Source organism: Tetrao urogallus (genome assembly GCF_951394365.1).
Source record: "Tetrao urogallus genome assembly, chromosome: 5".
Taxonomy (NCBI): Eukaryota; Metazoa; Chordata; class Aves; order Galliformes; family Phasianidae; genus Tetrao; species Tetrao urogallus.
The window spans coordinates 45812482-45830295 of NC_136818.1; the positions used below are offsets into that span (position 1 = coordinate 45812482).

The 17814-nt window shown below is 42.3% G+C and overlaps 1 protein-coding gene and 1 pseudogene across 2 annotated transcripts in view; one reads left to right on the plus strand and one right to left on the minus strand.

Moving 5' to 3' along the window:
- TLL2 (tolloid like 2) overlaps positions 1–17814 on the minus strand; it is a gene marked incomplete at both ends in the record, with an annotated part of 84330 nt that overhangs the window by 12046 nt on the left and 54470 nt on the right. The window contains 4 exons of the mRNA XM_079536327.1: positions 3705–3821; positions 7184–7286; positions 8791–8906; positions 15888–16012. Coding sequence (XP_079392453.1) covers positions 3705–3821; positions 7184–7286; positions 8791–8906; positions 15888–16012 — 461 coding nt within the window. The remainder of the gene's footprint in view (positions 1–3704; positions 3822–7183; positions 7287–8790; positions 8907–15887; positions 16013–17814) is intronic.
- Positions 2434–2932, plus strand: LOC306946420 (fas apoptotic inhibitory molecule 1 pseudogene; annotated as a pseudogene). Its single transcript has one exon. The product of its transcript is annotated as a fas apoptotic inhibitory molecule 1 pseudogene (transcript).

Genomic DNA, 17814 nt, shown 5'->3' on the forward strand with positions numbered 1-17814 from the left:
GATAGGGGGAGAGCAGTGGATGTAGTCTACCTTGATTTCAGCAAGGCGTTTGATACTGTCCCCCACGACATCCTTACAACAAAGCTGAGGAAGTGTGGAATAGATGAGTGGACAGTGAGGTGGGTTGAGAACTGGCTGACTGGCAGAGCACAGAGGGTCGTTGTTGGTGGTGCAGAGTCCGGTTGGAGGCCTGTAACCAGCGGTGTTCCACAGGGGTCTGTGCTGGGTCCGGTCTTGTTCAACATCTTCATCAATGACCTTGATGAGGGGATAATGGCCACCCTCAGCAAGTTTGCTGATGATATGAAGTTGGGAGGATTGGCTGACACGCCTGAAGGCTGTGTTGCCATTCAGCAAGACCTGGATAGGCTGGAGAGCTGGGCAGAAAAAAACCAGATGAGGTTTAACAAAAGCAAGTGTAGAGTCTTGCATCTGGGGAGGAATAATTCCATGCACCAGTACAGGCTGGGGGATGACCTGCTGGAGGGGAGCTCTGCGGAAAGGGACCTGGGTGTCCTGGTGGATGACAGGTTGGCCATGAGCCAGCAGTGTGCCCTTGTGGCCAAAAAGGCCAATGGCTTACTGGGGTGCATTAAAAAGAGCGTGTCCAGCAGGTCGAGGGAGGTAATCCTCCCCCTCTACTCTGCCCTGGTGAGGCCTCATCTGGAGTACTGCGTCCAGTTCTGGGCTCCCCAGTACAAAAAAGACAGGGATCTCTTGGAAAGAGTCCAGCGGAGGGCCACAAAGATGGTGAAGGGCCTGGAGCATCTCTCCTATGAGGAAAGGCTGAGTGAACTGGGTCTGTTCAGCCTTGAGAAAAGAAGACTGAGAGGGGACCTGATCCAGGTCTATAAATATCTAAGGTGTGGGGGGCAGAATGGCGAGGCCAGACTGTTGCCAGCAGTGTGTGGAGACAGGACAAGGGGAAACGGCTGGAAACTGCAGCAGAGGAAGTTCCGCACAAACATGCGCAAGAACTTCTTTACAGTGAGGGTGACGGAGCACTGGAACAGGCTGCCCAGGGAGGTGGTGGAGTCTCCTTCTCTGGAGATGTTCAAGACCTGCCTGGATGCCTACCTGTGCGACCTGATGTAGGGAACCTGCTTTGGCAGGGGGGTTGGACTCGATGATCTCTGGAGGTCCCTTCCAACCCCTACAATTCTGTGATTCTGTGAAATTCTTATTAAGGATGATTTTTGAAAACTCTCCAATTTCAGCAAATAAAGTATTTGGAGAGATGCTAACAATCTTATTACCCATCCTTTTAACAAGACAAGAATGAGCTAAGAAAAGAATTAAGAAATGGGCCATCAGTGATACAAACTGGCTTCCATCACTCATACTCTGTACCAGCCTTTCAGGCTTAGCAACAGATTTCCTACCTTTTCAAAGGGAAATTGCTTACATGAAAAAATTACGTAAAAACTGGAGCCTTGAAAAGTGCTTATGCTAACAGCATAACAGGGTAAATATGACTAATCAGAGGAACGCAAAGTACAAATAGATGCACACTGCACTTTTGCTTGCTCTCCCCAGATTTCACATGAAGTAAGCATTGCTCATCTTTACTGGACCAACCTGTAGGGGTCATTTATTCATTAACAAGAAACAGGAAAAATTATCCAGAGAAACAACCCTTTTTTTTTTCAACCCTTGGGATGTAGTTAATATTAAAAAAATATTTCAGTGTAATTTTTCAATATAAAACAAGATATCATATTAATACATTATGATGAAGAACAGAGATGTAGTTTCCTAAGAACAGTCCTACCCTTGCTTTTTGTCCTTTAAAAAATCAGAACAGATATGGTGGGCTATTCTCCACTGGTAAAAACTAAGTTGACTAGTCCACAAAAGCAATAGGTCAAAATTAAACAGTCTATTAGGAACTCACTATTCTGGTTAGTGCAAATTCCCACAAACTACCACAAAAGGTGTGTTACAAACCACATGGTGCTGCAACAGCTGCTTCTCAGGAGAAATGTTAAAAAAATCTGGCAAGCTACTTTCATCTCTGGGATAGCAGATCCTGCAGAAATCAGATATTTCTCCTGTGAAAAGCTCCACACGATTGTGAAATCCTCATACGCTTTATTTGCACTTCCCCAACAGTCCTGCATTTTCTTTGCCTCCTTCTGTTAGTATCATTATTCACGAGTATACTGGACACTCAGCACTAGATTTTCAAAGCCATGCTTGTTCCTGTGGCTACTGAAACATGATGCATCATCAGGACAGTTATATTTAAACTCACGACTGATTCTTCCAAGAAAATGCCTGTTGTCCAGAGAACAACGAAGGCCCTTACATATTTTAAAATCTTTACTGTCAAAAATAAGTGTATGTGGAAAAGGAATGTTACTGATTTTGAGGCTCAAAACAGCAACGGGGAGGAGAGCCCTGTGGAAGTATTGGTGCAGCCACATACAGAAGATGACAGATTTGGTGGCTGTTTGGGAAATAGCTTTAAGCGATCATATTCATAAGATTGAATTTGAACATGGGACCACTTCAAGAAAATGTATTGTCTATGTTGATAGAAAGGAAGAGATGCAAAAAGATTGGATGTTTAAATTAGTGGGTAAAAAAACATTTACTGTTAGAGCATTTCAAAACAAAAGCTACTGTTAGTATTGATGCGGTCAGTGGCTTTGCACATGAATATACTTTGGAGATCAATGTAAAAATGGCCCAAGAAATATATGGAGAACAGGTCAGAACCTACGAGTATTTGAGTAATGAGTGTGGGTGTTACAGACTACAGAGCTGTTCTGGAAAAGAACACTACAGATGTGCAGTGTAATGGTGAAAAAAATAATAGTGAGAACAGCAGGTGAACTTGTAGCAAATAGGAGTGAAACTCACTTCAGTGGTTGGTAACCACAGCCATCGCATTAATGCTGTGTCAGTAATAGAAAATGAAAGGAAATAATTATTCATAGTCGAATTGTGGACAACAGAGACATCCCAGAGGCTTCAAATTAGCCTGCACTGTTATAGGACTAAGATCAGGAATTTTCAGTTACTGCAGTAACTATTTTTAAAGAGAGGCATTTGTAGAACATCCTCAACAAAACAGTTCAACCTTCAGCTAGCTCTAAAGTGGTCAGGCAGGTGGACTTGCTTATTTCTATAGGTGCCTTCTAAGTGAACTACTTGATGAGATTCACTAATGACTTTGGTAGCATTCTCCTCTAAAACTGTCTCAGCTTCCCACTGTCACAGAAGTTTCCAAAGTACCTGGATCTGCAGAAAATCTGCCATGCTAATTTCTAATATTCTGTAAGTAAAACATACAAGAAACCAAAGAGCAGCCTCTGCATTTAAGAAACAAGAAACACCTGCATTAAGCAATATAAAAGATCTGAAACAGAACTTTGTTAAATTACTAGAAGCAACACCTGCTATACAGAGCACTGCTGCTTGCAGGGGTGGGTTAGTGCAAACAGAACCCTGGCCTATGACTGGAAGCCATTGCTCTGTGCTGCCATTCTATTCCTCAAAAGGAATTATGATAATCCAGTTAGAAGAGCCATATCTTACCTGCTGGAACAACCCACAAATTCTGCTGATCCCCATGAAAGCGTGAGCGGGTGCTGTGTCTAACTAAATGGTGAAGCAGAAGTCCTACTGATCCCGTAAATCCTTGTGCTCTGTTTTGACTGCTCCATGCAATGCAATACACTACTAACTAAAGGCTGTACCTTCATAGACCACAAAGAAGCCTTTGCCCAGGATGTTACTGCTGCTCCGGAACTCGATCCACAGCCTGCTGTCCGTGGAGATTACTGGTTCAGGGATCTTGTCACCACAAAATCTACCTAGAAGGCAGGAAAAAGATGATCAAGATCTCCAGGCAGTACAGCCACTGGTAGCAGGCACCTGTGATTCCAGGAAGCAAAGACAGTCTGCGGTTAAAGGAGCAGCGCTTGTATAAGACACCCTTTCACTTCCACCACTCATGTTTCTGAATTTCTTTCTCCCCCCACATTAATACATATTCTCTACAATTATTAAATTGAAGAATTCTGCAGGGAGCGGAATTCAGTTATTATGGACACAACCTCTGCTGCCTCAGTAAATTCAGAGGGGTTCCTGTTTTGATTCACATGACTGGACAAATGAGCTGATAGAGGAGAACTATCCACCATCCTTTTGGAGATGGGACATTAAGGATCTGTCCTTCCTACCTACTAAGCCTCAGAAATTCCTATACAAGTCAAATGGAAGGTGGGATGTAACCATACTGAAAAGAGGATTTTGCAGATCTCCCACAGCACCAACACAGCTCATCCTGTTGCTAGTACTAAAAATCCCCTATCCTCTGATCTTATTCCTAGCAAACCTCCTTCTGGTTAAACCTTTGCAGTCATCCAGTCTCTTTCACTCAGTAGATTTGTGACCAAGTGCCCTTTTTGCTCTCTGGTATTCATCAGCATTGGTAAATACCTGAATCTTGCCAGCAATGGAGAATCCTGGAATGGAGCAGCTGCAGAAGGCATCTGCCAGAGCAGCCTGAACAACCTCAACAACCCTAAAATTGTTCTAGTGTTTCTCTACCTGTCCCAGACAGAGGCTCCTCAGGGTAACAGAGCAAAAACTGGCATCTCGTCCAACTGAATCCCTAAGTCGAATTTAACAGATGCAGAGAGCAGTTATTCAGAAGTTCAGTCACAGCAGTGGTGACAGGGAACCTGATCCTGGCCTTATGAAACTAGAGAATGGCTTCTTTGAACATCCTTGTCTAAGTGAAAACCTGGGTAATCGCTTACTGACAAAATAGTATCTTAGTTCACATTAGCAGGCTGCATTAAGTGCTCTCTGCACTGAAGAAGGAAACAGATCATTTGAGTCCTGTTTACTGGTGGACAGAGAAGGCTGCTGCTTTCCTACATACAAAGGGCAGAGTGGTTGACATGAATTCTATGCATTAAAAGCCAAGATGCCCCCTGTGTAGTCATCTGCCTACAATCAGATGGTTGTCACTTTTGGCTCTGCTTACCCTATCTTCACTACTTGGCAGCCTCAGAATGCCCATGGCCTTCAAGGATGTGAGTGTTCTGCCCCTGTGATAGGCAGTAAAGGGAAATAAGAATGCATGGAAAGTGAGTCATGGCAGTTTCATCACCAACTTCAGTGGCAGTTTCATCACCAACGTTTTTTCCCCTTGTAATCAATTATTAGTCCAGACACAAGCTGTATTTGGCAATTCTATCCTTAGCCTGTGTACCAAAGCTACCCAGCACTGTTTGGGCAGTGTGACACAGGCATACAGCATAACATACATACAGCATAATTGTATCTCCCATCTGTGCTACCAAAAAGAATACTAACAAACAGCATCAGTGCTGCAAAACTCTTTCCTCTAGGGTCACTGAGCAACTGCCTCCTGGATTTAGACTTGCAGTTTGACAAGGGTGTCAAGGAGAGGAAACAGATGAGGAACTAGAATGAGCAAACTCCTCAGAGTGTGATAAAGGGCCCATTCATAAAATGTTATACATTTAAAGGCAAGGTTTTCACCCTGGGAAAATATGCAGTGCACATGTATTATTTTTTTTCCACTCTGCAAGAAGTCCATGCTTTCACAATTCACATTAATCCCTCTCCCCACCCCCTGCTGAATTGCCGTCTGTTTGCCTCTGCTGAGCTAATTTCATGGGCTCAGCCCCTTGCAGGAGCCTCTTCAACCAGTGTCTCATTCCAGATGGAAACACTCACAAGTCTACCTGCATGAAAGTGAAAGGGAGGTGGCTCGGCTTCTGAAATACCTTCAAACTACTTGCCAGAAAAAAAAATAAGTAACAAGGGCTGAAATTACAGCTACTGGAGCAATGTTACCTGAAGCATGTGTAACAGAAAACAATAATTGCTGCCAACCCCAAAACAGGCAGGAAGTAATAAAAACAGCCGCCAACTCCACACTGAAACACAGGCCCACAGAGACCTGTAGAGAGCAGTACAGTTCCAACCTAAGAACTTCATCCTGTGTTACAGCTGGAATGTCCCTTGGGCTAAGACGAACTTGGCACCTAAACTTCCATTGCCCCACTGACCTCACATTAGCCTAGATACATGCTGCAGCCTGGGCACCTCAACTCTAGTGAAACTGGTGGTGGTAGAAGCTGATTGATTTTTAACTTTCAGATGGAAGTAGTCTTTACAATTTTCAGATGTAAAGACACGTGGTCAGAAGACAGGATCTGAGCCAGCAGCAAAGCTGGTAAAAGCAGGTGAGAATTCTGGCTGCCCACTTAGGTGGCAGACAACTTGCAGTTATGACAGCAAGATACAGAGAAATGAATACAGAGAATACAAAGGGAGAGCTGCACTTTGAGATCTTCGGGAGAAATAGAGCCTTTGCAGAGTTTGATAATCTAGGCATTATCAGTAATCCTTGGGCCCAGAGATAAATTCCCCACTCGAATTACAGAGCCTTAAAGTACAGAGTGCTGGGTCCAGAACAGACTACACAGAGAAGCTGTGGATGCTCCGTCCCTGCAAGTGTTCAAGGCTAGGTTAGATGGGACTATGTGCAACTTGATCCTGTAGAAGATGTACTTACCCATGGCAGGGGGTTGGAGCTAGATGATCTTTAAGGTGCCCTCCAACTCAAACTGTTCTATTACTCTCCGATTTGTATTCTTAAGAAGAAATAAGGTCAGGAGCTTTGGACAGGAACTGCATGTCTTCTTCATTCTTACTGTCTGGTAGTTCCATTTAAATCTTATGAAAAACGCATCATAAAGCTCCAGAGACCACACACTTCTAATCTCAGCCATGCCTTTCATTCATTTCCCTCTCTGCCTCAGTTCACAAGCTAGAAAAGGAAGGAATAAAGTCTTTGCTTCTAATCTCAGCCATGCCTTTCATTCATTTCCCTCTCTGCCTCAGTTCACAAGCTAGAAAAGGAAGGAATAAAGTCTTTGCTACTAGAGGACTGGAGCATTGATCATTTGGTGCACATATAATGTGCTGACATACCTAACATTAATGACCAGTGCTCTGTCTGGACACAGGTTCCTTGCAGGTGAAGAAAGTTTTGTTTTTTGTTTTTTGTTGTTTTTTTTTATGGTGTTGGGATACTTTTTGTTCCTCCCACTCCTTCCCCCTCGAAATAAGCTTTAAAAGCACAAAAAAAAAAAAAAAAAAAAAAGCAGTTAAAGATGAAGCAGCTTCTCACCTAGTAAGGGAGCCTTCCTCCAGTAGCCATCACGCACCTCCACATAATCATACCAACAAAGCCGGCTTTTAAATAGATCCATTGATGTGAAATTCAACATGACCTGAAAGGACAGACTACACACTTATCCTTGGAATGGGAGCTACTTCAAAATCAAGTCTATTTCATCTCTGCTACAGTGTTGCATAAATGAGTACACATAAAAAAAATAGGTGGAGAACAAGTTAGATTTTCAAATTAATTTTTCTCAAAAAAAAAAGGAAAGGCTTCTCAAGGAATTGTAATTATGCCATACAGTACATGACAGAAGATGGCATTTTACTATACAATTTGTTATTCACACAGTCACTGCTTCACAATTAATAAAATACAACTAAAAGTCTCCTTTAAAAAAAAGTTAAAAACGGAACACTTAGTTTTAAATAATGTGAATATTACAGAGACACATATTTCCCAAAAATGGAGATGCTTGGGATTTATTCCATTATACAAACATCTCCAGTAAGACATAGCTACTTCTGCTGACAAGTTTCCACATTCTGACACTGCCACTCATACATTGCGTTCAAAGGCTTTCCAGGGCAGATTTCAGCAAGAAAGCGTTATCCCACTGGCATCCTTCCCCTGTAACAAGGATTACATGCTTCATTCTGGAAGTCACTGGATGGATATTCTCATGGCTTTTTTTTTTGTCCTTGCAAGATTTAAGCCATGTAATAACTTATATATATTGTTTGCCACAGAATTTTTTCCAAAACCTGGACTGTTCTTGGGACCTTGCAAAGCTCTCCCTGAAGCCAACATCAAGAGCTCAGTACAATATAGGACCAGGCCTGAAGATGACAGAACTGAATCCAGGAGCAAGACAACTGCACTTTCCTTTGTTCTTCCAAATCTCAGTCCTAAGTGTGTCTTCAGGGCGGTCCTCAGCAAAGCTGTTCTGCCAAGAAGCACCCAAGTCAGGCCATGCATTATTGCAGTCCAGTAAGACATGAAAGGCCTGAAGGGCTGGCATAATGGATTAATGACAGATTTTGTTTCCACAGGAAGATCAATAAAACAAAAGGAGCTGAAAAGTGGACAGAGCAGCTGATTGATGCACAGCAGGCCCCAGTGTTTCAAGGCTTGGAGCAGGGTTCTTCTGACAGAGGCATTATGCCCACATGACAGGGACAGGCTATTGATGTCACTCAACTCCTCAGCTCCCTTCTGTCTTGTCGGTATATTTTACCCTTTGATAATGATATTTAACTCATCCGACCAGCACTTGGTTTGAAAGAACACTTCGTCAGCTATCAGCTCGATCTGAGTTAGCAGGTGGCAAGCTGAATAACTGAGGAAACTGTCCAGGCAGGGTGTATCTGTGAAACGAGAAGAGGGATCGGGGATCAACTGACAGCCCAAACCTACAAGAGGATTCTATTCCAGTGTTACCTCTTGTCAGAGCCACTAATTCCTGACCCCCATCTCTGGCAGGACAGACCCCATTCCTGCAGTCCAGGCACGCAGAAGTCAACAGTTGGCAACAGTTAATATTTAGCATCTCAAGCAAAACTCACATAAGGGGAGTGAATAGTACACTTACAGCTAGTCCACGTGTCACCTACCTTCTCTCCCGGGGTCACTGAGATTCTCCAGACACAGTGGGAATATGAGGGATAGCCACTTGGAAAGCCAGGAGCTGAGAAATTCCCTGTGCTGTCCTGCAGAGTTTCTCCACAAGCTGAGAGAGAAGAGGACGTCAGAAAAATCAGCCACAAGAAGTGACTCTCCAAAGGATATTGAGCTCTAACAAAATATGTGCACATAGCTGCTCCAAGAAGGCTGGTAACTCATACTCTAAGGATGTTCATTCATAGTACTGCCATAAGGTCAGCTGCTGCTGAAGGTGTGATGTGAAATGTTTTGGATTCCTGGGACAGATTATCAGCACAAGGACACAGAGGAAACAGCTTTTAAAAAGGCACACATCTTCCTTTACCTTCTTTCCACGTGTCAGAACTTTCAAAGTTTCAGTCCTACTGAGGAATATCTTATCCATTAATAAAATAAAAAAACGTTAGTCCACCCCATTTTGCAGTCCCACGACTGCTTCCACCAAATCTGTTCACCCTTCTCAGTACTTCTAGTTGACATTCTCTGTAGTTACTCTTTAGTGTCTTGGGTTAGAACTTTGCAAAAAAAAGCAGGGCAAGTTCTACTTGCACCACATCTTTGGCTGTCTAGCATCTATGCTGATGTTACACTATGCAAGATAAAATATGAATGCTGCAGCTCATTCTGTTCTACACTTTCATGTTTGTCTCCTGCTGCCATTGATGAAATGTAGATTCCAGTGTTACCTTTGGGAAGTAAACAATTTGCAAACACTCCTTCAGGAAACTACCAAAATGTGGGAAAGCAGCAGCTACTGTAGTTCCTGTTCTGAGCCAGGAGGATCTTGTTGGAACAAGGAATGACCACACATATGTCCAGAGAAGCTGACCAGCTATGTTGCAGAACCACACAAATCAAAAACTTCTATTCTCACCCATCAGAATACTCACTAGACATGTGCAAATACCACTGCCAAAGAGAGGGGACCTTGGCTTGCCTGCTCTCAGGTTGTTTTTCTAACGTCATAACTCACTGACATTATAAAGCTCTCCTCGACCTGCAAATTGGTTTCCTCAGTGATGGTAAGGCAGCTTCCAAAAATCCCTTGTTAAGCAGCAGTGCTTTGAAGGATCTGACAAAACTGAATATCTGGCTCCCTTTCTTATGGGAGTGCCAGGGGATTCTCTGCCTTATACTATCGCATACTCATTAATTTTTTCAGCCATGATCATATTTGATAGGCAGGTTGGAAGTTGGAGGTGAAAAGAGAGCAGTCCCATTCAAAAAGTTTGGTATCTTTAGAAAAGGGAAAGGAGTCGTGTAGACCAGAACTTCTTGATTTCCCTGCAGTAGTTTGACCCGCAGTTTGGCAGGTCAGACTTGATGAACAATAGGCAGGGGCACAAAAAGGGATTTTTGCTCAACCAACCAGTTTCTACAGGTGCTCTGGAAGGTAGATCACTACTAGGAATAAGTTGAGGCAGCATTATCTCTGGCAAATTGATTCCTGTCAGGAAAGACAAATGTACTTAAAAGTACTAGAAAGAAGCACCATTGGAAAGAAAACAAAAACAAAAACCAAACAAACAGGAAAATACATGCATCTGCCCTGAAGGGATGAAGCAAAAAAATGAGAGTTCAAAAACCGCCAAACTATTCAAACAGTTTTGAGCCCTGAGAACTCCCCTTACCATTATCCAGCCACAAAGAAGCATTGCATGGGAAGTTTTAGTTTCAAAGTACTTTGCAGTAATAACTTATGCCTCCTCCAGACTCTCCCAGCAAGCTTAGCAGGTGAGCAGATCTGCTGGTGGTAAAAGATGGTGAGTTGCATGCACAGGAGAAGAAAAATGGACATTTCCAGGACGCACACACACTTCTCCCTTTTCACATCTTGCAGAGATTTATTGCCTTGTTGTCCATGGCACAGTCTGCTGGGATCTAATTCTTTCTCCCAGGATGCTCCTAGAACTCTCAACCAGGAAAAACATGATATCTCAAAAAAAGCTGAATCCCACAGAATCACAGAAATACCAAGGTTAGAAAAGATCTATAAGATCAACCAGTCCAACCATCCACTTAACACCAGTAGTTCTCCCTAAACCATATCCTTCATCACAAAATCCAAACATTCCTTGAACACCTCCAGGGTCAGCGACTCCAACACCTCCCTGGGCAGCCCATCCCACTTTCAGAGAAGTAGTATTTCCTAAAGTCCAGACTAAATCTCTCCCAGCACATCTTGAAGCCATTCCCTCTAGTCCTATCACCAGTTACACAAGAGAAGAAACGAGACCAACCCTCAGATCTCACTACATCCTCCTTTCAGGTAGTTATAGAGAGCAATAATATCTCCCCTGAGCATCCTCTTCTCCAGACTGAACAATTCCAGTTCCTTCAGCCGCTCCTCATAAGACCTGTGCTCCAGACCTCTTACCAGCTTTGTCTCCCTTCTTTGAACCCACTCCAGGGCCTCAATGTCTTTCTTGCAGTGAGGGGCCCAAAACTGAACACAGTACTCGAGGTGTGGCCTCACCAGAGCTGAGTACAGGAGGACAATCACTTCCCTGTTCCTGCTGGCAACACCGTTTCTGATACGAGTCAGGATGCCATTGGCCTTCTTGGCCACCCGGGCACACTGCTGGCAGCCAAGCATCAATCAGTACCCCAGGTCCATTTCCTCTACACTGTCTTCCAGCCACTCTATAGGCATATCAATCATATAATCCCAGGCACATAGGCATATCAATCATATAATCCCTGCATGTAGCAAGCCACTCTTCACCTGATCCTCTGGTATTGCCACTGGGTCAGTACTGACTGGAGTGGCCACCAGCCTAGGATTGTTCTAGGAATGCCAACATCTGTCAAGATATGCCAATCCAAAATTCACAAGGTATACACATGCTTTTTCTCCACTAAAAAAAAAAAATATATATATCCAAACAAAGTTGCCCCTCACAAGATTATAAGGAAACTGCAAAATACACTATATTACCACAGTAGCAAATGATAAAGAAGATACCTAGTCAACTGAACCACAGTGAAGGTTTCCCAGCCCTAACTTAGTTCTCTTAAATGTAATAGCACAGTAACTGGCAAAAACACGTAATAGTGTAACTATGGAGAAGCTACTAACATACTTACTACCAAATACTACTCGCTAAAGCATCATGAAATGAGACCTTGCTAATTATCTGAACTTCGCAGAGCCTCAGAGAGGCTCCATGCGTGCTGGGAGAGGCTGGCCTTTCAAAGCAGAGGAGGGCAATTGCCTATATGTGTAGGAGGGAGTAGAATAGTAAGGAACAATGTACGTGTAAGCACAGAATATAGTCTCTTGTAGTGGACATCAATAAGTAATATAGATTTACTCCTCTTAGTATCAAATAAACCGATAGGTCCAATAAGACTATAGTTCAGTGCTTCTGGGATCCAAAAAGCTGATGTAGTTTTCACATATGATGAAGAGTCTGTTGCACATCTAAGCTACTAAAAAGGAACAGACGTGAAGTGAAAGAGGCAAATACGTCAAAACTCCTTTGCAAATGAAGTAGAAAGACAGGCACTTTCTCTGCTCATAAGCTTACTGGCAAATCTTTTTGATACTGCACAGAGCATTGGATGGGATGACATAATGCATGACCATGCTCAATGAAATGCTTAACCATCCCCGTGCAGTTAGAAGAGCTATACAGTCCTGTTTTCTTTAGCACCAAAACAGGACATTTTAAAGTTTTCTGGAGTGAATACATTCATCCAATCCTCAACTGTGGTGCCATACCAAAACTAGCATTTACTGCTATTTCCTTTCAGAAATACCTTCAGTAATTTCCTTTGGTTTCACCTGGCTTGGCACAACCCAGCAGGTGTAAGCTTTGGGAAATTAAGAGCAATTTAAAGCAGCAGGGTTCTAGAATGGGAAAGTTAAGACAGCCCTAAACATAGGGGCCACAAACCTAATGAGTTGGAGAGCCACATCTCTTTTAATAAATAACAGTCCTTCTGGTTCATACAAGTACACTTTCAGCTCTTCTTATATCATTTCTAGTTCTTGTGGGGGTTCTCAAACACTCCTACTACATGGGAAACCTTCTGCCATTCAACTTCTGGATTAAGTGATCATGTTTCACCTTAAATTCCTCAGCTTGGCTATTGAACAAAGTTTCCTTACCCAAAAATCTCAGTCAGATCCTGCAAAGACATACAACTGAAGTCCTTTGGGTTTTAACTCCTGTGCTTTGAAGAACTTTTTTTCCAAGTCATAGATTCAAACTGCAGTTGCAGTGATGCAGTTGCATCAAAAATGCTGTACCATTTATCTTCAAAAGCAACTTGTTTATAAATTTTGGTCCAAATAAAGCAATAGACATTTGAAGAAAATTGGTTTCAAGGGCTTAAAGCTCTGATCATTATTCTGTCAAGTATTTTCTGAACTGCAATAACCTTTGCTAAGTTTTGGGGGCGGGCGGGGGTGAAAGAGTATAAGTGTTTTACTCTGCAAGCAGAAAACTTGAAGCTCAGAAGGGTCCTCACTAAAAAAAAAAAAAAGTTGCTTTGTAGCTTTTAGTTTGACTTTAACCTCAGGCCAAAAGTAGCTTTCCAGTTTGCCTCAAGAAATCTGAGCTGGAAGAACTGACTACAGATTAAGTGAGAAGCCTGATTTTATTAAATCTGACTCAGAGAAAAACAGTGCAAGACATCTCTAATTATTTCTTTTTCAAGTATTCAGACAGTTCAATCCTTAAAGTAAAAGGAGATAATTTTCTTAGAAATACATCTCTGAGAAGTAGTTCTAAGGAAACTATCCTCTACATCTCCAACTACATGCTTGAGAAAAGAGTTATGTAAAGAAAGAATTGCTAGTTAGGACTAGTACACCTAGAAAAGTTATACCTGATTCCCTAACATCCCGGTCTCTGAAGTATTGCTGTGCCTCAGAATTTACTGTAGGCCCTAATGAACTCATAATTTCTGACCTGTACCTGGATAAAAGAGAAGAGGAGGACATGCACATCAATTATAGACCACTTTCCATAGCTTTGTAAATAATTCACACAGCAGTGCCAGCCAGCTGCTCACTTAAGCATTGCTCATGGCAACACTACAGACTTGGGACAGAGTGGCAGGAAGACCGTGTAGGAAATGGACCTGTGAGTGTTGGTTAATGCTCAGCTAAACGTGAGGCAGCAGAGTGCTTAAGTTGCCAAGAAGGGCCAGTGGCATCCTGGTGTGTATCAGAAACAGTACAGCCAGCAGGAGCAAGGCAGTGAGCATCCCCATGTACCCAGCACTGCTGAGGCTGCACCTCAAATACCATGTCTGATTTTGGGCTCGCCACTGCAAGAAAGACATTGAGGCTCTGCAGCGTGTCCAGAGAAGGGCAGAGTTGGTGAGAGGTTTGGAGCACAACTCTTATGAGTTGAAAGAAATGGGATCGTTTAGCCTGAAGAAGAGGAAGCTCAGGGGAGACCTTATTGCTCTCTACAGCTCCCTGAAAAGCAGTTGTGATGAGGTGAAGATTGGCCTTTTCTCCAACAGTGATAGGATTACACGAACAAGAAATGGCTTTAAGTTGTGCCAGGGGAGGTTCAGGTTGGATATTAGGAAAAATTTCTTCTCTGGAAGAGTAGTCAGGAATCAGAATGGGCTGCCCAGTGAGGTGGCTGAGTCACCGTCCATGTAAGTGCTCAAGAAGAGTTTTGATGTGGTACTAAGGGACATGGTTTAGTGAGGAAATATGGGTTGTAGATGGACAGTTGAACTACATGATCTTGGAGGTCTTTCCCAAACTTGATGTTTCTATGATCTTAAGATATGCCTCTGTATATTGGTAAAACCTTGCTCTCCCACCCATCACCTTCTCCCCTCTCTCCAATATATGTTTTCTCCACATAGATTAATTTTTTGTTTTGCTTAGCATACGCTGATTTAGAAAATGTTTATGATCAAGTGAGGCCACATCAATACGATGGCCAAACTCCTGGGCAATGTTTGCAAAAGTCTTTTTTCCTTACCTACATTATTACAAATGTTAGAGTCATACCGCAAAACTAGGGCAACTCTATTATCAAGTATCTTCTCATGTGGATGTTCCGCCACCAGCAGAAACTCAGTGCTTTCTACATTTACTCCCTCCTAGCATCACACCTTCCGTAATTTTCCCATTCTCAGTTGCTGCAATCCTTGGCACGGGTGCTAGACAGGTGTGATCATTCTTCAAATCCTCTATTTATATCTTCATACTCTGCACATCCTTAAGTCTGGCTGACTTCTCTGAAATCTAGTTTTCTTTTTTTAATCTATTCATCCATAACTGTTGCATAAATGTCTATTGTCTATCATCTCCATTTTAAAAGGATCCTTCTATTCTCATAGATAACTCTTTTTGCTAATCTTTGCAGACTCTGGATAAAGCAAGACTCATACTACCAGTCTTCAGTAGTCATATATAACTACATGGGTTGTCTACAAAAGCTCTCCTGAGTCTACTACCTCTTTTGCAGCAGAAAGAGGAATACAATCCTTCCTTGAGCAGCCCAAAGCAACCACTTGCAGCAACTAGTCTTGCATCTTTGAGCTTCCATGTCATACCCAAAGCTTTAGTGCAAAACACCATAATCACTTGAAGTTTCAATAAAGCTCTCCTTGGGAGAGCACGTGTATAGAAAGATAAAATGTTGAGGGTTGGTATGCAGAGACCCAAGTTTATCAGAAAATCCTTTGCCATTTTGCTAATTTCTGCTTACCAGCCATCTATGGTCTTACATATCAATTTCATTTTCTACAAACAGAGCCTTAATTCTAGAAAGGATATTTATATGAAAACACTAACAAAATGCTAACACTGCAGCTACTCTACACTTCTCTTACAAAGTCTCAGTAGAGAACACTGGAGAAAACTAAAGCCCTAACCAAACAAGAATACAAGCAAAATACTAACAAGAGACATGTTAAGCAAGTGCAGTTCTTCCACACCTTCAGCTTAAAGCATTTGATGGTCTACAATTCCCGAGTTCTTTCACCAAAGGTGCTCTTGATTTTCATTGCTTTCCAGACAAACCGTGTCTACACTAAAGCTGTAGCCTTTCCCACAAGCCATATTTACCTGGGCACTTGTACAACTTCCTTGCCTGAGCAATGTCTCCCTGACTCAGGCGAACACGCTGACCAATAGTTGGCCGGACTCCATTATCATCACGACGGGGAAGGATGGTGTCGAGGAAAACCCCTCTAAAGGGAAGAGCAGAGAGACAAAGAGCAGTGAAGCAGGGAAAGTGACATGATGAACACAAAGCCATCCTTGCAGGTCATCTTTGAGCACATATTCCATGCTAATAAGTAAGAGTAAGGCAGATTATGATAAACATATCTTGAGGTAGTCATCAGTGTACAGCAGATAGCTTCCAAAACGTACAGGCAAATCTTGCAAGACTTGCAAAGCAAATCTCTGATATATCAGGATAGCCACTAACTGCTGTTTCAGAATGGACACATTTATTGCCATGAATGAGTAAAGGCAAATATTCTTGCAGAAGGTTCATGACACATCTGACTAAGCAGAAGTGCACACTGGACACTTATGAGCAGAGGGAAAGGAAGTTTGTTTGGTAGCAGGTGAGGCTGAACTGTGGCAATGGCTGTGGTTGCCACAGACAAGAAATAGATCAAGTGCTCTACCTTTGTTCTGCATGAATTGCCAGACTAATAACTCCATTTGTCTCTGCCTTTTTCTCCTTGCTTCATACTCAAGAGCTGTCTACTGCACTTCTGATCTCAGTTCGATAAAGGATTTAAGTTCAGGCCTCACTTCCATCAAAATGCAGAGTCAGTGCACAGAAACAAGAGCTTGCACGCAAGAGACATCGTTAAAACTGCACAGCTAATGTGAGAGGGAATAATCAGAAAATGGAATGCCAGGTTGGTAAAAATCTAAGCTCTAGTAATCAGGCCGTCCAGTCCATTGGAACCATTTCACTGCACTCCTGAATACCTAACAACCCTGACAGTGTCAGTGCTAACAGAGGTTTTGAAGCTTTGGTATTGGCTCCTTGAGGCAGATTTCTTTCTGATGGAAAAGATACTGTTGTCCATAGAGCCCAGTGGGACAGTAAGGGCAGTAATTTTAGTGCTGCAAGTCCTGATACAAGGATCTTCAAAAGTGTGAGCTGAGGTCTAAGAAGAAAACAATTTGGTTCATTGAGCTGCTCAGCTGAGTGAGAGCCTCAGGAAAATAAAGTTTGTGAGAATTTTGCTTTAATTTTAAATAAATAGTGCAAGTGGAATTTTTGAAAAATGTCAAACACTTTATGGATAAATGTATTTTGTAAATATGCAAGCTGACAGAAGAAATAGAAGGGAAATAATTTAATCTACTTAAAAACAAAAACAAAACAAACAAAAAAAAAAAAAAAAAGTCATGGAAGCAGCTTTTTTCCAGTAGTAAAAAAATTCCTGATCTACACTATAAAGCAGTACTTGCAAGCTCTGAAATACATCAAGTTTTGATTGACAAATTCAGTGTTGCATTCTAAATGCCAGCTGTATGCTTCAGTCTGAATTTTTGTATAAAAAAAATAAATCCTCCAACCCCAGGAGTAACACAGAGACAGGTTGTTTTGCTCATGTTACATTTTCAAGCCTCCTCAGGAGTTCAGAGAAGAACTTAATGTTTGGCAGGGATGTACTTATGAGGCAAGTGAAATGCTTCCTGCTGACTTCCAGACTCAACCAGGAAAGACTGACAAACTGTAAGAGTAACCACCACTTGTGAAGGTAAACCTTTGATTCTTTTGACTATTACAGTCCTCACAACTGCATATTCACAACCTCCAGCCTCCCAGTCACTGTGTACATCTAGGGAATTGCTCACACAACACAAACAACTCAATTTCAAATTACCTTGTGATTGATTGTAATCTGCCAAGCATCTTTTTCTGGATGGCTGTAACCTGGGCTGGGGCAGCAAGATTTTAGGTTTTATAGTTTCTACCAACTGAATCGCCTACTCCCTAAACAAGCATTATTGCCAAACA